The sequence below is a fragment of the Mycetomoellerius zeteki genome, unplaced genomic scaffold (genome assembly GCF_001594055.1).
Source record: "Mycetomoellerius zeteki isolate Tzet28-1 unplaced genomic scaffold, Tzet1.0 scaffold182, whole genome shotgun sequence".
In the NCBI taxonomy this organism is placed as follows: domain Eukaryota; kingdom Metazoa; phylum Arthropoda; class Insecta; order Hymenoptera; family Formicidae; genus Mycetomoellerius; species Mycetomoellerius zeteki.
In genome coordinates, this window is record NW_017256778.1 from 400,150 (window position 1) to 425,477 (window position 25,328).

Consider the following 25,328-nt stretch of genomic DNA (forward strand, 5'->3'; position numbering starts at 1 on the left):
AATTTTTTTATATAATTAAAACTAGATAAGAATTTTATATGGATAAGTATAAATCTTATCTATTGAGTGTAGTTGAGACTATTTTAGATGCAGTATTACCTACCTCACAAATCGATATATAACAAATGTTCAAATCGATCAGTTAGTTTAGTATACCTATAAAGTTTATGTGTAGAATAATTAACAATCATATTGTATAAAAGAGAAATCGTATAATTTTATTTAAAAAAAATATAGCCATGACGTTCAAGTGACCATAAAAATAGATTTTTTTTTAAATTGATTTTACCATTACTTGTACATACACCGACAACTCATACGACATTTGTCTAAACATGTTTTTGATTCGACTTTATCTGAAAATAAAAGAGATGTAAAAAATAGGACGCCATCATGTATATCATACATTAAAAAATATTTTTTCTTCACTTTTGATCAATGTGAAAAATTTTTTTAATCTGATCATATATATTTCTATTAATTGCAGAATGAATCAAACTCGTCGCAAGAGATAACAACATGCTGTTTGTACGATTGCGATTGTTTCGAAACCGAAATATGTGTTTGTATAAGTGATTGTATATGTGAATGTATAAGTAATTGTATAAATAATTGTATAAGCTGTATAAGTATTTGTAGTGACACATAAGTGCAGTTGAGCTTATCCTGGATTGTTGTGATATTTAACGAAGAATAAAATCTCTTGTAAAAAATTTTTCATATATTAATATGTATAAGTATGTATAAACATACATAAATATTCATAAACACGTATAATAATATATGAATATGTCTATACATATTCATACATCCCTCTTTCTTTTATAAAATTACTTTTTAGTGTAATAGAAATAACAATAGTAATGTAAAAACATAAAAAGTAATTAAAGGGATAATTTTTGCATTGTTCGTTTTAGAAAAAAACAAGTTTGGAAAAATGTTTTAAAAAATTGCTCATACACAACTATGCATAATTTTATATATAATTATCAGGGTTGGGTAGTGCTAAGTTAAAAAGATAAAAGTTAAGTTAAAAAGTTAAAAAATTAATTAATTTTAACTTAACTTTAGTTACATTTAGACTCTTAACTTAATTTAGTTGCATTTTATCGGTAACTATTAATTTTTAATTTGATTTTTTTGAAGTCAATCCTCAGACACAATGCGAGAGGATAATGAGTATATAATTTAGTAATTTTATATTGTATAACCGTTATTTGTGAACGAAAATAACCAGATTCTTTAATAAATATGCTGTGAGAAAGGAAAAATACGAAAAATTATATAAAATGGTCAAACTTTTTATTTTTCTTTTTTTGATCGTTTGGACCAAATTTAACTTTTAACTTTTCAATTACTTTTTTTATTAACTTAACTTTTAATTCAATTAATTTCATTATGGATTAACTCGTATATGTATTTTAATTAAGTTAAATTTTCAAGGCTGTTAACTTTAACTTAATTTAGTTCAAAAAGAAAGTTAATTTACCCAACCCTGATAATTATACATGAGTAGTTTTTTTACATTTCTTCAAACTTGATTTTTTCTAAAATAAATAGTATGAAAATTATCCTCTTACTTATTTTTAATGTTTTCACATTACTATTGTTATTTCTATTACACTAAAAAGTAATTTTACAAAAGAAAGAAGGATATATGAACATGCATGGACATATTTCATATAGCCTATAAAATTATGTTTATGAATATTTATGTATGTTTATACATATTTATGTACATATTTATGCATGAAAAATTTTTTACCGCTTATAATATTGTATATCGATGCCGCCCACTCAGCTTTCAATGTTCGATGCGCACGCAATATATTAGAGAAAGATAAAGATGGCCCTCCCGTATTCTTTCCCTTAAAGTCACTAGATCTATAAAGTACCGTAACTCGCATCCATTTTGACGCAAAACACGGCCATTTCGAATTTATGCATTTATATTACGTGCTTTATTTGGGAAAATGAAGCCGTCAAGTATGTAAATCAATGTTTTTTAGTTGTAATTAGTTTATGAACAAAAGAATATGTACAAATGGTTAATTATGGTCCAATCAGAGTCGAGCTAGCTTGACGTTGATTGGACTGCAACGCTTGCGACGTTGCGATGCGACTAATGTAGAACCAGCTTTATATGCATACTCTGTGCATAAAGCTGGTTCTACATTAGTCGCATCGCAACGTCGCAAGCGTTGCAGTCCAATCAACGTCAATTTAGCTCGACTCTGATTGGACCATAACGCTTGCGACACGCTTGCGACGCTGCGATGCAATCAATGTAGAATCAGCTTTAAATGCATAATATCTCCTAGCCACGCATAATATCCAACCCTAGTCTTCAGTTGATGATCAGAAATCACACTCAAATTTGAACGTTTTTTTTAAGTGTTTAACGCTCAAAATTGAGGATTTTTTTTCGGAAGGCTATTTCCTTCATTTTCATCATTTCTTTCAATTACTTTTGAATTTCGCGCCAATAATCTTTTTTTCTCTAGCGTAGGGAATTATAAGGATTTTTTGTAACGTTGGTAGGGAAAAGTGGTATTTTCATTTTAAAAAACCTAATATTGGCTGCGTTCAGCAGACTCAACAGTTTTGCAACCGTTTTATGATTGTCTGCTGAGATAGGACCATTCTTCTAGATCTAAAAGTATGATCCAATTAGCGCGAAGGAAACTTACAACAGTTGCAAAACAAACGTTCTGCTGAACGCACCCATTGTAATGTATTTTAGTGAGTGGACCATGTGGTGCCATGTTGTTATTAAATAAATAATAAAATTCAAATATTTCATCTAATTCCTAAAAAAGCGCATAATGCCGAAAGTTCGCACGCAAGTTACTTCTCGCGTCCACACGGAAGTGGCGAGACAAGGTATATATTCATAAAAATATTGGTAATTGTTAAGTTTGAGCCTCCTCCCTTACGAGGTTGTTAAAATTAAGCTCATTCGATGCGTTTTTGCGCAAAATGAACGAATCTGGCAAAAAAAGTGTCGTTTTGCCTCGCGAATCGTGATATTAATTGTTAAAGTTGACAGATATTCAGGTTAGGAAATCTGTTATTTCGATGGCATGGAAGGTTACACAAATTCTGTTTTATAAACACACATTCTCTACTTTAAAAACAAATTCTCTGCTTTAAAAACACAAATTATTTTCTATTAAAGTTTTGTTTTTACAGTAGAGAATTTGTTTTTAAAGCAGAAAATCTGTAAATTTGAAGCAGAAAATACTTATTCTAGCCTGGCTTATATGTCCCTCTATACCGGCTATGTTCCAAAATTGATTGCCTGTATTGAAAATCTATAATGTACGTAACGTAAATTGTCGCATTTTCAGTGTTGGCAGTAAATTTGGAACACAGCCACCATCGATATGACAAATTTCTTAACCTGAATAGTCGTCCACCCAAGAGACATTTAAAAAAAGATTAACGATTAATATCTCGGTCAACGGGGTAAAGCGACACTTTTTTTATCAGATTCGTTCATTTAGTGCAAAAACGCGTCGAATGAACCTAATTTATCAACATTGGAGGTAAGGAGACTAAATTCAATAATTACCAAAATTGTATGTATCTATATAAATTAATCTATATAAAAACTAGAGGTCTGTTCTTTTTAGCTAAAGTTCTTGCATGGTTCATCTTTCTTTCTTTTCTCTCCACGTTAGAGAAAAAAAGAGAAGATGAACCGTTTAAGAAGTTCAACTAAAAAGAACAGACCTAAAGACTACTATACATATAATATATAATATAAGTATCATGTAATAAATTATTATAAGAAACATATTTGTTTCTTGTAGGAATTTTATTTAATAAGGATAAAGGTCAGCATATACTGAAAAATCCTTTAATTATTCAAAGTATGGTTGAAAAAGCTGCGCTTAGGCCTACCGATGTTGTATTGGAGATAGGTCCTGGTACAGGCAATATGACTGTAAAAATGCTTGAGAAAGCAAAGAAAGTAGTAGCTTGCGAAATTGATCCAAGAATGGTAGCAGAATTACAAAAGCGCGTTCAAGGAACTGTACACCAATCAAAGTTACAAATAATGTATGGAGATGTATTAAAATCAGATCTACCATTTTTTGATTTGTGTGTCGCTAATATCCCTTATCAGATATCATCACCATTAGTATTTAAGTTACTTTCACACAGACCACTTTTCAGGTAATTACATATTTATAAAAAATATTTTATAAGTATATTAATTTCCGTACAACGAATAGTTTCTGAGATATTTGCAAAAAATCGATTTTGTGCGACATTTTTTCAAGATGGCACAGCCGACCATACTCTTACACATGGGGAGTTTTGATATGTTAAAAAGGACACTATTACAGACCTCTATGCAAAAATTTAGCTTTGCAACAATTTTTTTCTTTATATTGCTAAAAATCATCTAGTTTTCCTGGGCTATTTGTAAATGTAAATTAAATATAAGTTCTTAAAGTAAATTACCATTTATCTCATGCTCATTTAGTTGTAGCCTAACATTCAATTTTTCACTTATAAAACCGAAATAAACATGAAGTAAAAATCTAAATTGAATCTGTCAATTATAAGAATCATTTGCTCCTATAGAACAATGTGTCATTTTGACATATGCAGGGTGTCTCACAACTACCGAATTTCCTCTTAAGGACATATTCTTGAGGTAATTTTGAGACGAAAATGTCGAGACTACATTAATTTTTTGAATTACAATATAAGCTAACTTTAAATGCTTGTGAATCAAAAACCATTTTACTTTTATAGCCTCTATTATTATTTCTGGATTTTTTGAACATTCTAAAATGAAATTCTAATATAAAAATATCGAGGCTATAATTTTCATATTACACTATCTTTAATCAATTATAATTCAAAAACTATTGTAGTCTCAACATTTTTGTATTAGGATTTTCGTCTCAAAATTATCTCAAGAATACGTTCTTAAGAGGAAATGCGGTAGTTGTGAGACATCCTGTATATTTCACTCTACTTCTTACTGATAGATACTTGGTTGTATTCTGAGAAAATAAATTTCTAAACTATGTAGTATTGAGAAGTATTTTAAGTGAATTTAGCAAATTTTTAATATATAGGTAATGCAAGAGGAAGTGGAGTTAATATATGTTAATATGTTATTTCTTTTAACAGATGTGCTGTACTTATGTTCCAAAGAGAATTTGCGGAACGCTTGGTAGCTAAACCTGGTGACAAATTATATTGTCGCTTAAGTATTAACACGCAATTATTGGCACGAGTAGATATGTTGATGAAAGTTGGAAAGAATAACTTTAGACCTCCCCCTAAAGTAGAATCGAATGTAGTGAGAATTGAACCAAGAAATCCACCACCTCCGATTAATTATCAGGAATGGGATGGTCTGACACGGATTGCTTTCGTGAGAAAAAATAAAACGCTATCTGCAGCTTTCAAACAAACCACAGTTGTTACTATGTTAGAGAAAAATTATAAAATTCATTGTAGTTTGAATAATAAGGTAATTGACACATTATAAATAAAATACGTTATGTGATACTAAGTCTGGAAATATTGATCAAATGCTTTGTTTACATTAGAATATTTCTTATATAATATAATACTTTATATTGAGATTGGCACATATTTATAGATTGTACCAGATAATTTTGATATCAAGCAATTGATAGACCATGTATTAGAAAAAGCAGATGCTAAGAATAAACGAGCTAGAACTATGGACATAGATGACTTTATCAGGTATAAACAAGTTAATATAATATAGCAGTTTGTATAATGTACAAGTGTATATCAACTTTAGCAGATGCGCTTGGTTGGCTTTGTGTATTCAACATTTAAATCTAAAGTTTATTTCTAGCATTAATTTACACGCACGCACGCACTGTAACATTTAGTTTATATATGTTTAGTTATACTTTATGATCATTTATAGATACTTTATAAACACTAAAACATCAAAATTAATGGAAATGTATTCTTTTTCAGCCTGTTACATACATTCAACGCGGAAGGTGTGCATTTTATATAAATTTATACAGGGTATTCTGTAAGTTTTTGCCAAGTGCTTTTGTATAGATAGAGCGCTTGGCAAAAACTTACGGGACACCCTATATACAGTATATTAGGATATATACTATTTATATATAAACTAGAGATTTTTATAAATAAAGATTTTTATGAATGTGTAAAATAAATATCCTTTGTGAAGAAAATAAATTATTATATTTTTAAAAAACTTGTTATATTTTAAATTTTGTTTTAATATTAGAATTTTCCTCATTGTATCTGTGAGACAATTCTTACATAATGTTTTACGGAAATAAAACAAAAAAATGTGCATAGGAAAAACTATTCGTGCTGCTTAGGTTATTAGCTATGCTATAAAGTACATCGCGGCACATCTTAAAACTATAATATATCAGCAACTATAATATATATCAGCAAACATACTTGAAGCATTTTGTTTATTGTAACTTGAAAAATATAAAGAGTCCGAATAAGGATCTATATTCTGACATTTTTTGCTTTGGATTTTAGATTCATCCCATGAAATATTGATGTATAATTAAAAATTATATTTCTCTCTGCATGACAGGTGAAAAATATATAATGTTACACTTAGTAATTATTTTATATTCTTTTTATAGTTTTTCACAGATATATTTTTACTGATGTATTTTTTTATGTTCTTCCTCTTACATTATAGGCCTCTGGCCTGTGTTACACCTCTCTCAAATGCTTGTGGTGCACAAGCTGATGAATCAACTGCTACAAGCATATGGGACCTAGTTTTAATGCCGATTCCGAATTCGGATTTTTCGAGAGGTATATTTTGTAGACAAAGATACTTTCGGGAGGTTACCGGCCTTTTCCGAGGAGATACGAGCATAAATATTTTGGTTTCTATCAGGATTGAACCCGGGACCTCTAACATGATAGACCAGTATCACGCTCGCGCTCTTCTCTTTTCTATGTTGATGTACTTAATTATTATCTAATTTATATATAACAATCTGTATACGTAAATGTTTGTATAATACAAATTTACAATAATCTTTACACACATTGATATTTTATTTTATTGTAATTTCACATTTTTTATCTTTTCAGTTACATCTCTATATTATAAAACAAGATTTGTGTGTTTCTAAAACATCACATTTTAGCTCATTCATTTAAAAACGATATTTCGATAATAAAACATTTTATCATTATGCAAAATGTAATGATTATTACGCAATTATGCAAGATATTCATGCATAGCTTCAATTTATGTATAAAATAATCTTTATAATTTTTTATGCGCATGTATGAAAGAAATTATTTTTAACATATAATATTTCTAGTTGTATTGATGTAAACTTCATCCCCATCATATATATTTTATATATATATATATATAAAATATATATAAGATGCAAATCTTAATTAAAATAATTTATTAAGTACACATATTTACAATCTTTGGGACTCCATATGGATCATTATAATATTCCAAAATGTACAAATTGTTCTTTGATCAATATAATTATGATATACACACGATACACATATATATGCACAATATACAAATATATATTCTGCATGTATATATCGCTGTGTACAATGTTATATTCCCATGAAGAGGTAGCGCGACATATGGTATTATTATAGCAACAATTTTTTGTATTAGAGATGCTATGATAAGACAGTATTTTTTGTTGAAATTTGCAATGTGCAAATACAAATTTATTTTAATATATACATATTTTATCATAAAAAATAGAGAAGACATTATTTTGTCTTTATTAATATATAAATGGAAATATTTTTGTGCCACAAATAGGTAATAATAAAATAATATATAAACATTAATTTGTAAGAAAAAGAGTAATCCTAATTTCTTATCTTTTTAAGATATTGTTGAAATTATATATATATAACAAATGAGTATATTATTATGTAACAAATAACAATCATAAAATGATCTTAGCATCATGATGGGGAACGTATGTTTACAAACAGAATGATACAAACTACAATAATATGAAATTAATTTGATTAGATACTATTTACGTATATTTTATAAAAATTTGAATATATCATTTTCTTAAATTAAAATTTATTTTGTAATATTAACTAACACAAAAATCGTATGTGATATTATCCCGAAGTGGAAGAAGATTGAAGACGTCGCTTTTTTTTCTTTGGTCTCGCCTTTTTTTCATTTTCGGATTTTCTATATTTAGATTCTTTGCGTGATTTATGTTTTTCTTTACAATCGGAACCGTTACGATCGGAATGTTTCGTTGGATACATGTCATTTTTCGATGATATAGACATGGTTAAAATTGTACTTGCATTGGATTGCGATAAATTAAATATTCTGCTACTGGATCTATAGCGCTCCTTATCTTTGTGCTTTTCTTTACGTTTTGATTTTTTCCAATGCGAATAGGATTTATTGGAATAATCACTACACTGACTACAAGATCTTAAACAATCATCTTCCGAGTCTGAAGAATAACACATTTTCTTTTTTGATTTAGATTTATATTCACTTCTTGACATATCTTTATTTATTGAGGCACTGTCGTCTTGACTTCCAAACTCGTTCGTATTTCGACATTCCCGGTGCTTGTGGTTCGATCTTTTATCTCGTTCAGAAGCGTTAGAAGATATACTGTTACTTCTAGATCTAGATTGTCTGTTTTCGCAACACTTCGGATCTTTGTTCTTAGACTTTAACTTTTCCAGATTGAAAGTTTTCTCTTTACTTCTCGTTGTTTTTCCACTTTTCGCTGTATGATCGTTTCTTACACTAGAGGAACAATCTCTTTTCGATTTATATTCTCTATAACACTTCTTGGTTTTCGTTTTGTTATCAGTATCTGTGCTACTACTGTCACTACTAGATGAATCCTCATCTGAATAGCTTTCTTCTCTTTTAATAAGTTTTATTCGTCCTGCACCTTTAGCCTGTATTCTATATCTTGGCTTTCTCAATCGTTTTTCATTATATTTCTTTAGTAAACTTTCAGATGAGCTGGAATCAGTAGAACTGGATATTCTCTTTTTCTTAGATGATTTATTCCGGCTTCCTGTCCCATCTGATCTTTTATACTTTTGTGCTTTTTTCCCTGATTTCTTCGAACGGTTTCGTCTACTTTGCCTCAGATTGTTATCACTGTCGGATAAAACATCAGTACTTGACACTGAGCAAGACGACGAAGACGATCCTTTCGTCTCCTTAACATAAGACGTACTCGGTAATGATGTATTTTCCAAATGTGTTCTTCTTGTAGTTGATCTAGTAATAAAATATGTGATGGTAAATATTTAAAATTGCATATTACAGTTACACTGATATTAATGTATATATAAGTAATTTTTAAAGAAATTTTATCACAATAGCAATGTTTAAACGATTGAAAAATTAAACGTATTGCGATATGGTCTTTTTATAACTTACTGCGTATTTCCATTCAATGTATGAGAAACACACACATGCTCAGTGTCGGAAGAAAGTAACTCTATGATTTCTGGTGTTCTTTCATGACGCGGTTTTACATAACCAATTATTTCACAATCGCCATCTGATTCAGAGGAACTCGATGAAACGATTAACAGTTCTGGTACAGTATTAGATGTTTCTACTCTGCGAAACATCTGTCCTGCTGCACTAGGACCTAAAATGATTATACATACAATTTTATATATATATATATATATACATACAGGGTGTTTTATTTTAAGTGATATGGTATTATCTCGCGAATCGATGATTTTATTGAAAAATATTTCGAACGAAAGTTGCATGGCTTGAAGGGGAACACATGATGGAAACGTGGACTTGACCTTGAGTGACCTTGTCAAAATCAGGTGAAGGTCATTAATGTTTTTTTAAATGGAAGCCCCAATTTTTTATTACATATTCTTGTAGCTTATCTCGAGAGCTTTCCAAAACACTATAATAAAGTTACTTTTTGTTAAGTACTTTCCGACTTATGGAGCTTGAAAGTTACAGTACCGCCGGCGTTATCCATGTACGCATGCGCGTGATGGTCCATTGGAGCTTGTACCTCTTATTTTTATTTTTACGTAAAAATGAATTTTTAGTACAAAAATAACAAGAAGAATAATTTCCAATGGCCTTAATCTTAACAAATTTTATCCAGGTGATCCACATGATCTTCAACAACATTCAAGAGGTTTTAGCCGTCGGTTGGACACGTTGAGTAATGCTAATGTCGGTGGTACTATTATTTCCAAGCTTCATAACTTGAAAAGTATTTAATGGAAGATAACTTTATTATAGTGTTTTGAAAAGCTCTTAACCAACTATTAAATTCTGGCATCAAAAATAGTGTTCCGTTAAAAAAAATCGATTTGACCTGATCTTGGTAATGCCCCATATATAAAATCTGTTATTTTTATCTTCTTTCTTCCAAAAAAACTTACAACTTTTATATAAAACTTTTTCCTGTATCTCTCTTAGTTTTTGAGATACCCACCTGGGGCGATTAAAATGCCCCACCCTGTATATAATTATAATACATATACATAAAAGATGAAATAATGTAAATTTTTTATTTATCTTTATATGCACATATTGACATATGTTAGATTACAAATGTAATACAGGATGCGATTTGCTATTTATTTCTTACCTGGCATGCTAATAGGATGTGGTAAGGTATTCGGCATCTCAGTGTTTATTCTCAAATCAATTGCTTCGGCAAGTATTCGTACATCAGAGTTGTCAAAGACAAGACTACTGCTGCTACTGCTACTGCTACTGGATGTAGGTGATTCAATACGAGTTGCATACTCATTTGACAAACCTATAATAGACATGATAATGAACTATGTATTTTGATATTTTTTGCAATTATATAATCCATATAAATAATTACAAACCACGTGGCAAATAAGTAACAGATTGATCATATCCCACCAAATCAAAGTTGGTTTGGGCAAAATTTAACAATTCGTGTGCAAAATGATCTGTATGTATAGCGAAAAAGGGTCGGACAATATTCCGAAATTCTGGACTTCTAATATCATATTGAGTTAAGGCCTCCATTATTATACTCAATACATAAGCAACATGAGTCGGTTCGTTATTAAGTAAAACTTGCAATTCTCTATTTAACCATGGTATAAGACGATCTAATTCTTGTGGTTGTCTTCTGCAATACAATTGACAAATAAATTTAAGTATTATGAATGAAGACATTTTTTAATATTGAATACAGGAATAAATAATAAAAATTAAAAAAATATTAAGAAATTTATTTACCTATAATAATCAGCGCTACATTCACGGAAACGTCCAAATATGTCAGGTAATGAAGTAGCCCATATACCATGCCTATAAACTGTACGACGATAATCTGTAGGATTAGCACGTCTACGTCTACGTTCTTCTCTAGGCACTTGAGGTGCCATACTAGGTAATTGTTCACGTCTTGTAACCTGCTCTGGATTCAATAACACTCCGTGTCGACGACTACCAGTCATTGTTGTTCTGAGACATTGCATAAAATTATCTTATAAATGTGCAAATTGTAATAGTGTGCACAATACATTTATTCTTCTAATGTATAAAACATATTTGTGTTATATATATAAATTGTACCTGTAAACAAATCGACGAGGAGCAGCATCCCAATCGACATCAAAATTGACATCCAAAGTAGCAGTTACTTGTGGCTGAGGAATTTGCGATGCCAATTCACGGGGTACATGATATTGATCATAATCTTCTTCTGATCTTACATTGTGTATAATTGATTTAAATGTTTGCTTGCATAAAGGACATTCCGTCTTAATTTTGGACCATTGAAGTAAGCAAGTAAAACAAAATTGATGTAGGCAACTGTCTGTGAAAGATGTATTAACTAACTTTCCCAAGCAAATGCTACAATTTGGAGGTGGAGAAGCTGCATCGCTTCGCTCGTTATTCTCAGAATTTTGTACGAGAACTTCAGATTTTATAGGCTCCTCCACACCTGCACTGGAATTTTTTATTTCTAATGGGCCTTCCATTGTTATCTATTATAAATGTCCATTCGTGAAGAAATTTCTACAAAATAAAAAGATACACGTAAATATACAACAGTAATTTTTTATTTGATATTACAATAGGTGTAATATTTGAATTAATATTAAAAGACATTTATAAGATATTATTTTCACAAATAAATCATATAATTATTATAATATTTCAAATAATTAATTACTTAATGAATGCAATACTAATAAAATCCAATTAGTTTTAAAAAATTAATGAATGAAATTAATGAATAAAATCTACTTTCACAACTTAATGTGTGATAATCGAAACTTATATATGATATAAAAGATACTATACGATTCTTTCACAATCTTTAATCAATTCGTATGAATCGGCATATATCTCGTTATATTATAACATTTTTTCGTATTCTATTGCTGGTGAAATAGAAAGATAGTAGTAGAGATTGACATTTACAAAGCATTTTTCATACGACATACATAATGCATGCATTTGTGCATCACAAATTTTCTCATTTTAAGTATAGAGTAATGAGACGAAAAATGACTTCAATTCGATATAGAAAATGCCGAATGTTCGATTAGAAATCATATGGAACGATCGTTGGGATACTTGCACTTTGAATAATTACACTTGAGAAATCTTCTCATAGAGAAGCGCATTAATGGCAGGTTGCCGTATCGTCGATGCGTTTCTTCACGTCAGTGTCTTTTTTTCTTTATGAGCGTTGCTCTCCACCCTTCTGCTTCCTTTATTACCTGCTTTCGTTTCCGGTATTGTGCGATACTGTAGCTGTATATACGTAAAAATCCGCAATGTCGAGTATTCCAAAATACTCCGTTTTCACCGTGATGTGTGCCTATCTACGCGAAGCGAACACAAATATGAAATACGTTCTTACAGTAACCTCCAATAGTTTTCTACGGTAAATTCCTACGAAAACTGCGTAAGGTATAGCCGTGTAATGCAATGTTCCCCCCCTTCCCCAGGGTCGAAGAAAAAGCTTTACCACTCGACGAGCTGCCGCTACTGCGCATGCGTGTATTTTGTCTCAATCAGTCTCAATCTGGGGAAATATAAATTTTCTTTTTTTTATATGCTATAAAATAAACTTTTTAATTGGATTGTATGTACTCGCAGGAAGAAGGAAAACGACAATACTCTCGTGTGAGAGCTATCTCTTTTTGTACTTTGAGTTGTTTTGTGAGTATTAAAGAATAAAATTAGCCAAAACAGTTTATATGGACGTTCAGTTATATATATTTAAGGGTCTTTAAAAGTTCAATTACGAAAAAAATTTAGCTATATCTATGGATAAAAAAATAAAATTGTAACACATTTAATCATATTATTATGATTTTATAAATTATGACATAAATAATTTCTCTGTTTTTACATACATTTTCTTATAATTTATGAATTATCTGAATGTGAAAAAGTCTTTTATTGTTGTACCGATAAATGTGAAAAAATCACTCATTATTTGAAAAGGCGATATGTGTTCTTCGTCGTTCGATGTGATCGAGCACGAACTTGTTCCATGTATCGTTGTTGTTATTGGAAGAGTCTAAAGAAAAGACCGAATGTTATTTTGATAAACACGTTTCATAAATATAATTATGTAATGCATTTCTATTCACCTCATAATTGCTATGACTTGATTTTTTTAAACATCTATGAGTAGATATAGATCGGGTATTTTTATTTTTACATAATTTTAGTTTTGTATTTTTTACTTGGGGAGAAGTACAACTAGGTTTGGAATACTCATTTTGTTTAAATCTCTTGGTAGAAAGAGGTAAACAAATATTATTGCTTTGAGTCTCTTCATCCATTTCATTATCCTTTTTAAAGTATATTATGTTGGAGGTGTCCAACGATACCTAAAATATAATATAGAAAAATCTGTGTTAGTTTATTATTATATCTCTCAAGGTAATCTACCTGTAATACATTCTATCTTCAATCAATTGGCACTTTGTGTTAAACATCTCAAAAATTAATACTAGCAACTTACATATGAAAAATCATATGTTTATACCTGTTCATCTTTCATACATCTTTTTCTTTTAATAGATTTCTTTGATATACTATCTGATGAAAACTCGTTAATATTTTTATGTCTAAGTGGCTTTCTTGAGCTACTTTCTTTTCTCAAAGTTTGTCTACATTCCGTATACTGAAAACAAAATAGTATATAATATGTTAAATAGAAAAGCTAAAAGTACCAAGATTATATCTACATTTTTAATAATGTAACAAATACTTTTTTAATAGCACTTTGTATCGATTGTATCCATTCGGCACTATCTGCATTTTCTGAGTACAATAAGAATGTTTCATGCAAGCACGTTATACGGAACAATTTTTTGCTCAGAACGCAGGTTAAACTGCACTTGTTTAATGGTAGAACGCAAGATACGTTCAGTGATGTCTCTGGTTCACCTTTACAATACAACAGAGTGTCATTTAAAAGAACAAAGTATCGCCTATAAGCTGAATTGCCTCGTCTTGAAACACGCATCAATGGTCCTTGTTTTATTAATATTCTACCAGGCTTGACAAGGTTAATAGAAGTAACAATGCACTTCTGAAGATTTAATAATTTTTGTGTTTCTTCATTTTGTGCGATTAAAGTATTTATATGTTTCGCAGATTTTTCAATTTCAACCAGACATGCTGCAATTAAAATTGAGTTAAAATTATGTTAAAAATATACATTCAAATACATGTGAATTTTTTGGCGAATCGTAATATAATATGCTTACCCTGTAAATGTCTATATTCTCTATGTCTATAAGGAGTATGTTGCAACACTTGTTTAACAAGTAATTGATATCTTGGTACTCTTTGCACTGGTGTAATTAACAATGAAGACAATTTCCTGCCTACTTCTGGTCTTGTTTCTTGATCACAAATAAATTTTTTAAAGATCGAATCATTCTCTTCACTTGTCTGAAAAGATAATCTCACAGATTTTAATATCCCTTTTGTAAGCATTTTAACAAAAGTACTTTTTGATTTTAAAATAATCAATGAAAATATGCACACGTATGTAGTTTTGAAAAAATATTCATACCAAAATATCTACATCTGTAAAATATAAATAAATGAAATTAAATTAATTGCCTTTACGAGCCAATATAGGATAACAGTGTGTAAATTTATTCAATTAAACAATGACAATATATATGTTTCAATCCTTTGTTCGGGTTCTCTTCAGTATAATAATAATAAAATTTAAATAACTCAAATATATGTATAATAATAAAAAAAATATGCAATAAAAACGCTATCAGATTATCTCCTAATTAATCATACAATATGTTTAATCTAACATGAAATATTGGCACTCATATTGATGTTGTGTGTGTGGCTTGATAAATTTATACTAATTTTTCAGGAATCATACACAACTAAATTTTAATAATTTTTGCATAATACTTGATAATTACCTGTAGTAAATTTAGTACTTGTGTATAATCATAAGCATAAACAGAATACAATTTAAAGAATGGTGCAAGTTTGTGAAATACTCCAGCTATGTTATCAGGATTACGTTTTAATCCTGCCACCAGTTCACCACTTACATTATATAATGTCTTTATGTTTTCAGCTAGGGTGACAAGTAATGGATGGTCTAACAATTTTCTCTCGAGAATAGGCTGTATAAAGAACTGAAGAAACATATTGTACATACATACACACATACGCACATATATATATATATTATTACTTATATCAATAATATGAGTATGATAATAGAAAATATACTTCTGCTAAGATTTCCAATTGTTGTAAATAAGTAACTTCTGTAGTGAGTATTTCTCGAATGGCTTGTGATCTCAAAATTTTTTCCTTTTCCTCTGTACATTTCTCATTATCTTCATTTAAAGCGTGTAGAACTGAAAAAATTATGATCTAAAACTTTGGTATAAGTGATAACTATAGGATTAATGGATACATAAAAAATATATATATAAAAATATATATAAAAAATTATACCCTTCATACGGCTCCGCATGCTCAACATATTTCTTTCATTTATAATTTGTCTTAATTCTGAACTAAGGCTAGCTTGAGGCGACAACGGTGAATACATAGTCATATAAATTATTTGTGTATATAGAAAATAAATTGACAATAATATGATAAATTCTATATTTTATTCTATTCAAAATACAATATAATATAGTATTTGAACTCCGAAAATTTAAATAAAGGCAGCTTGATTATTCGCTACCGTTGTCGATTTGACATAGTTCGACACGGTGTATAGCACTGTGGTGCACTGTACATAAGTAGTGTGGTACAGTGTGTTGTGTACGTTAAAATTTAAATGGAGCTTGTCAGCGGAAGTGGCAACACCTGTTCACTAGAGTCCATGGAGGAAGGGATAACATTAGGCCTGTACTTTTTGGCTGAACTTTTACACCGGTTGATCTTTCTTCCTTTTCTCTCCAGGAGGAAAGAAGGGGAAGGAAGATGAACTGGTGCAAAAGTTCGACCAAGAAGAACAGACCTCTTGGCTGTGTTCAGCGGACTCAACAGTTGAGTGAGCGTTCGCTATTATTGGTGTATTCTTTTAGATCCAATCAGCATTTTAGATCTGAAAGAATGCATGAGTGGGTGCATTCAGGTTAAAGCGGGGAGCACAGACTTTTGCATAACGCATAACATGTAATGCATAAGAAATTCAATCAATCAGAATTCTTTATTTCATGGAAAGGAAGGAAACGGAGGGCTTTGATTGGTACATTTTCTTATGCATTACGTGTTATGCGTTATGCAAGAATCTGTGCTCCCCGCTTAAGTCCGAATCTACAATAGGTGTTTCAAGCCTTAAGTTGTAAGAATTTAACCAATTACAGTCGAATTCGAGGGGAATAATCGACTATGATTCGTTCATTTCTTATGGCTTAAGGCTTAAAACTCTATTGTAGATCCGGGGTAAGACCGGACTAGGGACTACGTTTACACGAATCGATTTACGCCGAAGTTATAACATCGATGTTACGATTAGTTCATGATTTTTTATTACATAAATGCTCCATAAATAAATATGTATACTTGTAAAGCTATAATATCCTATATATTGCCGAAAAATTACAATTTTTTTCTCTGTAGTTATCATCTCTGTCGATAATCAAACTCGACGATAACACTGAAATCACAACTTTAAAGAAAAATCAAGTATTATTTTAAATGCACCTAATGTGTGATAGGTTAGGTTATCGCGTCTAATCCCAGATCTACAATAGGGTTTTAAGCCTTAAGTCATAAGAAATGGACGAATCACAATCGATTATTCACCTCGGATTCGACTGTAATTGGTCAGTTTCTTACGACTTAAGGCTTAAAACACCTATTGTAGATTCGGACTTACCGCGTCGCATTTTGCCGCGCGGTAAGCCTTTTCCGCGTCCAATGTGTAGAAACCATGAGTTCAACTTTTGTCGCGCGGTGGAAATTATATATTTATTACTTCCGAGCAAGCGAGGCGTTGATTGGCTATCGCGCCACTTCCACCGCGCAGCAAGCGTTGTCGCGTTCTGTGTGCAGAAGTCATTAGGCCGGAATCAGACTACGCATTGAAGATTGAGATTGAAGATTCAAAGATTGAAATTTGACCAATCAAAACAATAGGAGCTAAAATTCCTTTGTCCTCATTGATCAAATTTCAATCTTTAATCACTAATCTCAATTTTCAATGGATAGTCTGATTCCGGCTTTAGACGCGATAGGTATATCTATCGCGTTTAACGGAATTTCCGTGACCGTAACGCCTGTATCTATATTTCGGTCAAATACATAATATAGTAATATTTAATTAAAAATATTTGGATGGCTCACAAATGTTTTTAATGGTACTTCATAACTCTTCATACGAAATACAAACGATTCCATGTATAAACTTTGTTGAATTTAGATCCGATTAATTATTTCGGTCAAGTATATGGTCCAAAAAATGATTAATTGTAATTAATAGAAAGACTCAGAAACTTTTTTATTTGCACTTCAAAACTCTTCGTACGAAATACAAGCGATTGAAAATAATAATTTTTCCAACCGGAGGTTTTGTCCGGTCACGTACACATACGAATCGTCATTGAAGCAACCAATTCCGAATAGCGCTGATTGGTTGCTTCAATGGCTGCATTCAGCGGACTCAACAGTTGAGCGAGCGTTCGCTGCTATTGACGTATTCTTCTAGATCTAAAATTCTGATTGGATGATCTAAAAGAATACACCAATAACAGCGAGCGCTCACTCAACTGTTGAGTCCGCTGAATGCGCCCAATGACGCATTCTCTATTCCGCAATCTTTTTCCGCACCGTGTGATTTCACCCTGAGAATCCGGGCTCAATTTCGCGATTGGTGAACCTGCGCCGTACGCGTATGGACAAGTTGCTGCCGATTGTGCCTTGTGGAATACGATCTACAGTGCACACGGGTGCATACTGTACGTCAAAACATACTCGACGATGAAATGACAATTTCGTGAATATCGTCGTATTTACTAAGTAAAACGTAACTTTCGCACGACGACTTGATTTACACTATTGGAAGACGCGACGGTGTCATCGAAATTACAGCTTTGGCGTATTTCTCACGGTCCTGTCACGAGGTATGACGTACCAGATTCGTTTTCGAAAACAGCTGAAAATTTGGCGACGTTGACGTCAAATCTCATATGCCGATGTATTATCTTTCTTTATGGAATATATCTGCTGTGTCTTACGGAAGGAATTGATACGATTGTTATACAGTTTGGATAATTGGCAGATTTTCTTTTTTTCGGCCAAGAAATTACGTAATAAACAAACATAATAAACAGCAGTCATTGTCACTGTTTTGCATATGCGTTTTTGTGCGCGACTCGCGATTCATTGTATTCAGTGTAAGACTGCAAATGTCTTGTTATTGGCATATTTCTAAAAAAAAAACGCTATCTCAAGTTTTTTTATCATGTCTACATTTAATGTCTACATTTAAATGTTGATGCAAAATAAATAGGTTATGCACTGTAAATGTAATATATTTTACAAGTTATTTGTACTGAGAATGAATTTATATCTTCATTCTTCCAAATTTTACATTTTAATTTTTGTATATATATATTAATGAATTTATTTTACTAATTGTTAATTAAAAATCTTTTATTTATGTTTCAGGACTTGCTACAATGCTTATGTACATTAATTGGAAGTGACAAATTACATATGTTTAAATATGGTGATTTTTATGTAAATAATTATATGAATTCTCGTATTTGTGGGCGCTACTTATGTAATATTTAAAAATGTCTCAAGGAGAGGGTGCTGCTATTGCAGTGCCTAATAATCAAAACGGTGCGGTAGCACATAATCTTCACAGTCTTGCTGGTGTTATAGGACCAGTTTTAAATAATAATAACATGAATATAGCTAGAAATAACAATAATCAAAACCCACTGATTAATGTACGGGATAGATTATTTCATGCATTATTTATCAAGGCGGCTCTAGCCTATGCACGAACATTTCCAAGGCCTGTCAGGAGATTTATAGAATTTATAGTCCTTTTAAAGGTATGCACAAGATGTTTATTATTCAACATACAAGTTATTTACAAATAATAAGATACTAATACAAGTAAATGATTTATATAAATAAAAAACGAAAAAACAACTGAAAAGCTAAAAATTAAAAACTAAACTTATATATCAAAGTTTTAAATAAACAAAAAAAGAAGTAATAAAATAAATTATATATATATATATATATAAAGATGTAAAGAATCTCTTGTTCACAGGCTATATTGGCATTTTTTGTATTGGCTTATATTCATATAGTATTTTCACGTGCACCAACTAATTGTTTAGAACATATAAGAGATGAATGGCCACGAGATGGTATACTAAGAGTGGAAATTCTTAGAAATGGTGGTGAAGATTATAGTATAGAGAAAAGTTATGCCAAAGAAGAAAAATTGAGACAAGAAAAAGTTGATGATTTAACTAATGCTTTAGGAATATTAACTGGAGATGGGTGAGTTAAAATATAAATATTTACAAAATATAAATAGTAATTCAAGATTGAATTATTTGAGCATTAAAGATCCAGCTTCGACCATTATAGGCATTTTAATTTCTAGTATTGATTGTGTTCTCACATACGTGGTCTAAAATAAAGATTCTTAATATTGTTTACAAAATGTAAAATTACATTAATGCTTTATTAATTTTAAGCATAGAAAGCAAAATATATATTTTTATTTATTTGTTATATCAGTTTTATAAATATTGAACCATCTGCTGTTGATGAAGAACGAGATATTATAAATGTCTCTGCTGAAGAGAATCATGAGAATTTGACACTACGTGAGCAGGATGTGATAACAAGTGCTACAATTTCTGGAGAAACGCAGAATCCTGACCTAAGCACGACAAATAAAACAATAAGCCCATCATTATCAACAAAGCTTTGGAATGGTTTAAATATAGCTAAAAAAATAGTATGTATATCTTTTGATTTAAAGATATTGATAACAACACTTGATACTTTAATAAGCATTTTAAAATTTATAAACATTAACAATTTTTAAATATTATGTCTTGTAATTAAAAAAAAAAAGAATGATTTGTACATAATTATTTTATTACTATTCTTTATCGCTATTTATTCTTTATCAATATTTATTCTTTATAAAGTGAAAGTATACACGAAAAACATGTTGCATGTAGAAAAGACAATATGTGTATAGACATATATATATATATATATAAAATATTTGTACTTATTTTAGACATCTGGAGAAAAGTCGTCTTTTGCAAATGTGGAAGGTAACTCTACAGAAGTGCCTGATCATTTAAATGAAGATAATGTTATGCAGTTAAAGGATCGTTCATCGGATATTGATAAAACTGCTAGAATAGGTAAATAATTAACAAATAATGGATAAAATATATTATTTATAAAACAAATAAAATGAAATAAATATTATTTATAATTACAACTATACTGAAATATAGTTAATGTTTATACAACAAGGAAACTTTACTTTTTGTCTCATTCGGACTTTAATCAAACTTGGCACCAATGTTTATGTTTCCACTAAAGATGGAAATATGTAAAACATTTCGTTGGAAATCCCACGGATTAAAGAGATACAGAGTGCGGAAGTTTTTGCATGAAAAATAATGAGAATAACACAAACGCACAAAATGTGACTTTGTGTAACATTTTATTATTAAAAAAAGGTACCAATTAAGTACAAATATGAAGATTTACTGTTGAATGATTAAAATAGAATACATATGTACAATAAGCACAGCGGAAAAAACTAATATTGGTACAATTTTCAATATTACAAGTATCTAATTCGAATGTGAAACAACATTCTAGTGTTATATAATGATCTAAATGAGAAGATAGAAAGCCTAATTTTGAAAAAGCTGCTTTACATCTTCTCATTTAGATCATTTAGACATCGGATTCTTATGCAATTATATCTTTAAAAAGCAGATTGGAAAATAACATTAAAATAGAAATTTGTCTTATTGAAAAGGCATTCTAAAAATGCATATTTATTTGTATATATTATGCATATTTGCATATTTGTGCAAATTTGCATATTTTGTACATGTCTGTACGAATATCTGCATAAAAATCTAATGTCTAAGATCATTATATAACATCACTAAAATATTGTTTCATATTCAAATTAGATACTTGTAATATTGAAAATTGTACCAATATTATTAGTTTTTTCCGGTGCGCTTATTGCACATATGTATTTTGTTTTGATCATTCAATAGTCAATCTTCATATTTATACTTAATTATTACCTCTTTTTAATAATAGAATGTTACACAAAGTCACATTTTGTGCGTTTGTGTTATTCTCATTATTTTTCATGCAAAAACTTCTGCGCTCTTTAATCCATAGGTTTTCCAACGAAATGTTTTACATGTTTCCATCTTTGGTGGAAACATAAACATTGGTGCCAAGTTTGATTAAAATCCGAGTGGAACAAAAAGTAATATTTCCTTATAAGTTTATGGCCGGAATCCATAGTTCGTTCTTAATCTCAAGCAATGTCTTAAGAGCTAATACAGCTCTCTGATTGGTTCATACATCAGCTTAAGACAATGTCGAATCTTGAGCAATGTCTATGGATTCCGTCCTAAGTGTACACACGCACTACGTAGATACATATTTGTCTTTTAAGTAGCATTGTTTTAATATAAAAATGTTTTTTAATATAAATATAATATATATATATAACTATATATATGTATATACAGGGTGTCTCAAAAAAACGGATCGAAACACAATGGGGACGTAGATTGGATCAAGGGGAACAAAACAGTTTTGTACCATTTTGCAGTTGACAAGGAGAAGGATAGCGCTTGAGCAGTAGGCTGGTCGAACGCTTGTATTCGCCTATCTTTAAACGTTAATATCTCGTTAAATATTGCGTCAACTGCAAAATGGTACAAAACTGTTTTGTTCCCCTTGATCCAATCTACGTCCCCATTGTGTTTCGATCCATTTTTTTGAGACACCCTGTATATAAGGATGTCCCAATAACTATTAGCACCTGAAATATTTTCGAATATATAAAGTCTAGAGAAAAATTTGTACAACCAAAATTGCACGATATGAAGGAGGCTATTATATGGCGATAATAATTTTTTCCCAAGTTAGGAGATTTTTTTTGAAGGTCAACTTCATTTTTTTAAATGGAATTATATAATTTTTTTACATAATATAATTCCCCTAATTATCCTTCATATAAAAGTATTAAGATAATAGTACCGAGAAATCAATAGTTTACGATATTTTATATCTTATTCTGGCACATATTTACATAAAATATTAAATAACTCGTAAACTAATAATTTTTTGATAATCATACAAAATGGCGACTAATATGACTTTTTTTTATCCTTACAACGAGTGAAATATGCTCTTAAAATTTGGCCAAATATTCCTGAAACACCCTGTATATATATATATATATAAAATAAAAAGTCAATTTTTTTACTAATGCAGTTTTTTGTTATATTTCTAGAAGATGGATATATTGTAGAATATTCATTGGAATATGGTTTCTTACGATTATCACCAGCAGCTCGACAAAGACTAAACATTCCAGTCAAAATTGTCACTTTAGATCCATTAAACGACAAATGTTTTGGTGATGCATTTTCGCGGTTAATATTAGATGAATTTTTGGGATATGACGATTTGTTGATGGCAAGTATCAAAACACTAGCAGAACATGAAGACAACAAAGGATTTTTACGGTATGACTTTCACGTTGAATACAACGATGGTTATTTAATGATAAAGATGCATTAAAACATATTAGAAGTTTGCAGAGATTGAGATGAAAAATAATTTTTTTAAACTTTGCTTTGATAGGAACGTGGTGACGGGAGAACATTATCGATTTGTCAGCATGTGGATGGCACGAACATCATACCTAGCTGCATTTTTCGTTATGCTCGTATTTGTAAGTATTTTATGAATTTTGTGGTTGGCTTATCGATCGATTGTATGTATCTTCATAGAATTTGACATATATTTATACATATTTATATAAGATTATATTTGAACAAAATGCAAGAAATTGTCCAATCTATAGTAAATGGTTATTTAGAATTTGTAATCCTAATTTTTCTCATTTATTTTTTTTTCGAGTTCAATTTATCATTAGATGGGCTACATTATGTATATATATGCATATACAATACAGATTATATACCTATATAATGTATACATATATATACATATATGGACATACATACAAATATATGTACATACAAATGCATAAGTTACAAAGTTATTAATTTGCAAATAAAAGTTATTCTATTTACCGTTTATGTTTGTTAGCATAAATTTAAGTTTTTTAATTTAATATAATACAATAAATGTTCTTTTATCTTTTCGTATAAAATTAACGACTATATATATCTCAAGGTATACAGTATAAAATACGAAAAGATAAAACTATTGTGCCATCGAATTGCAAGATTGCGAATTTGCTCGTATCCTTTTTTTGGCGATAATAAATTCCTCGTCATCAGAGAAACGATTTTACATTCACCTATACGATAGCCTAACACGTGTAAAATGATATGGCAATCAATCCAAGCTAACCATCCACTAAAGTAACATGTCTGCGCATAGCTTTCCTATCCCCAGTGTCCTCATCCACGCGCAATCCCTTTGGAGTTGAACCGTGGGGTATAAATCAAGGTTATTAGAGGCATCGTATTCGTCGTAGTAGCCCCATGTCGGTAATTTTGTATCAAATTGTGGTGGAATAGATTGCGGCATACCGTGGTCGAGATCACCGGTGAAACTCTTAATGATGACACGATGCTTTTGATAGTAATGTGTGTATTTCGCGCGTGTAGTAACAATAATAATTAAAATCATTACTCTTTACGACCTTTATCAATCGCGAATTCTTGTTTTCTTTATTTTCTTTTTTTCTCTGCCTATCAAACATAGATTCCAGAGTGATATTTATGAAATATTCTTATAGGATTTATCTTGTTTGTTTTTTTTATCATATTAATTAATTGTGAGAATCGAATGTCTTGCGAAATGTCATTGCGAGAGTTTCTCACTGATATCGGACGGAGGATTATAGGATTCGCGTGTTCGTCTCCGCATTACAACTCGTGACTCGAATTGCCGCTCAGCGGTGAGATATTTTGTTCTTTAGATCGAACAATGTGGTTCGCTTTGCAATGTGGAGCGAATGCAGCGTCGATATCGGTTAAAGGGTTGAGCGCTCGTGCCGCGACACGTGAATTCGAGTCCCGGCTGCCTGGAGGGTTCACCCTGAGCCACCCCCGCTGGCTCGCCGTCGAGTCACGTGCACACGACTGTCGTCGTGCATGTATCATCGTGTATCTCCTCTGTCATGTGCACGCGACGTCCAGCGCTCTGTTACAATGTGATACAGTATGAAATACTATTCCCTCTTACTTTATCTTTCTCCTTGTTTGCCTTTGTGTTTGTGCATTTGTCGCTCGCATTCGCGCTTTACCCTCCGGGGTTCACATCTCTTATATCGAATTCGATTGGCTGGTACTGCGATAGATACCATCGAATAGTCAGATTTGCCATAAGAGATGTCTATTAGTTACGATATAAAAAAAACGAAAGAGGATTTGATAAATTTAGGAGAATCGAGAGATTTAACGAGAAAAGGGAGAAACTTGATAGAAAGTTATACGAAAAATATCTAATTTACATCAAATCGAATATGACAGAAAGATATAATTATACGTATTCCAAATTACAT

At 30.6% G+C, this 25,328-nt stretch overlaps 3 protein-coding genes across 6 annotated transcripts in view; 2 read left to right on the forward strand and 1 right to left on the reverse strand.

Moving 5' to 3' along the window:
* Positions 1–900: 900 nt before the first annotated feature.
* LOC108721729 (probable dimethyladenosine transferase) lies at positions 901–6,035 on the forward strand. 3 transcript variants are annotated; one of them, XM_018446421.1, is made up of 6 exons: positions 901–906; positions 2,820–2,883; positions 3,816–4,182; positions 5,155–5,500; positions 5,633–5,739; positions 5,986–6,035. In XM_018446421.1, the coding sequence occupies exons 2-6, from the start codon at positions 2,826–2,828 to the stop codon at positions 6,026–6,028; spliced, it is 921 nt and encodes a 306-aa protein (XP_018301923.1). In that variant the 5' UTR covers positions 901–906; positions 2,820–2,825; the 3' UTR covers positions 6,029–6,035. The 3 variants fall into 3 exon arrangements, with proteins under 3 accessions (XP_018301923.1, XP_018301922.1, XP_018301925.1); XM_018446420.1 differs by lacking the exon at positions 901–906 and having other exon boundaries at positions 2,757–2,883; XM_018446423.1 differs by lacking the exon at positions 901–906 and having other exon boundaries at positions 2,757–2,883; positions 3,816–4,065.
* Positions 6,036–8,142: 2,107 nt separating this feature from the next.
* LOC108721699 (E3 ubiquitin-protein ligase Topors) lies at positions 8,143–16,155 on the reverse strand. Its single transcript, XM_018446375.1, has 14 exons — positions 16,025–16,155; positions 15,794–15,924; positions 15,475–15,696; positions 14,788–14,974; positions 14,286–14,698; positions 14,061–14,198; positions 13,660–13,902; positions 13,446–13,586; positions 11,621–12,036; positions 11,282–11,509; positions 10,900–11,171; positions 10,650–10,823; positions 9,452–9,668; positions 8,143–9,289 (listed from the first exon to the last, which is right to left on the reverse strand). The coding sequence occupies exons 1-14, from the start codon at positions 16,125–16,127 to the stop codon at positions 8,143–8,145; spliced, it is 4,032 nt and encodes a 1,343-aa protein (XP_018301877.1). The 5' UTR covers positions 16,128–16,155.
* A 3,064-nt stretch (positions 16,156–19,219) lies between these two features.
* The window catches only part of LOC108721758 (membralin), a 66,064-nt gene continuing 59,955 nt past the window's right edge, over positions 19,220–25,328 (forward strand). For both annotated transcript variants that reach the window (XM_018446495.1, XM_018446494.1), the window contains exons 1-6: positions 19,220–19,590; positions 19,815–20,050; positions 20,294–20,516; positions 20,808–20,937; positions 23,079–23,313; positions 23,432–23,522. In XM_018446495.1, the coding sequence (XP_018301997.1) occupies positions 19,324–19,590; positions 19,815–20,050; positions 20,294–20,516; positions 20,808–20,937; positions 23,079–23,313; positions 23,432–23,522 (1,182 nt within the window). In that variant the 5' untranslated portion in view covers positions 19,220–19,323. The remainder of the gene's footprint in view (positions 19,591–19,814; positions 20,051–20,293; positions 20,517–20,807; positions 20,938–23,078; positions 23,314–23,431; positions 23,523–25,328) is intronic.

Bases quoted from the DNA above. Each gene is read 5' to 3' on its own strand.
- LOC108721729 (XM_018446421.1), top strand. From the start codon at position 2,826: ATGCCGAAAGTTCGCACGCAAGTTACTTCTCGCGTCCACACGGAAGTG. The intron at 4,183-5,154 runs GTAATTACATAT...TTCTTTTAACAG, and splicing joins TCACACAGACCACTTTTCAG to ATGTGCTGTACTTATGTTCC. The intron at 5,501-5,632 runs GTAATTGACACA...ACATATTTATAG, and splicing joins ATTGTAGTTTGAATAATAAG to ATTGTACCAGATAATTTTGA.
- LOC108721699 (XM_018446375.1), bottom strand. From the start codon at position 16,127: ATGACTATGTATTCACCGTTGTCGCCTCAAGCTAGCCTTAGTTCAGAA. The intron at 14,975-15,474 runs GTAATTATCAAG...TTATCTTTTCAG, and splicing joins AAGTACTAAATTTACTACAG to ACAAGTGAAGAGAATGATTC. The intron at 14,699-14,787 runs GTAAGCATATTA...TTTTAATTGCAG, and splicing joins AGAATATAGACATTTACAGG to CATGTCTGGTTGAAATTGAA.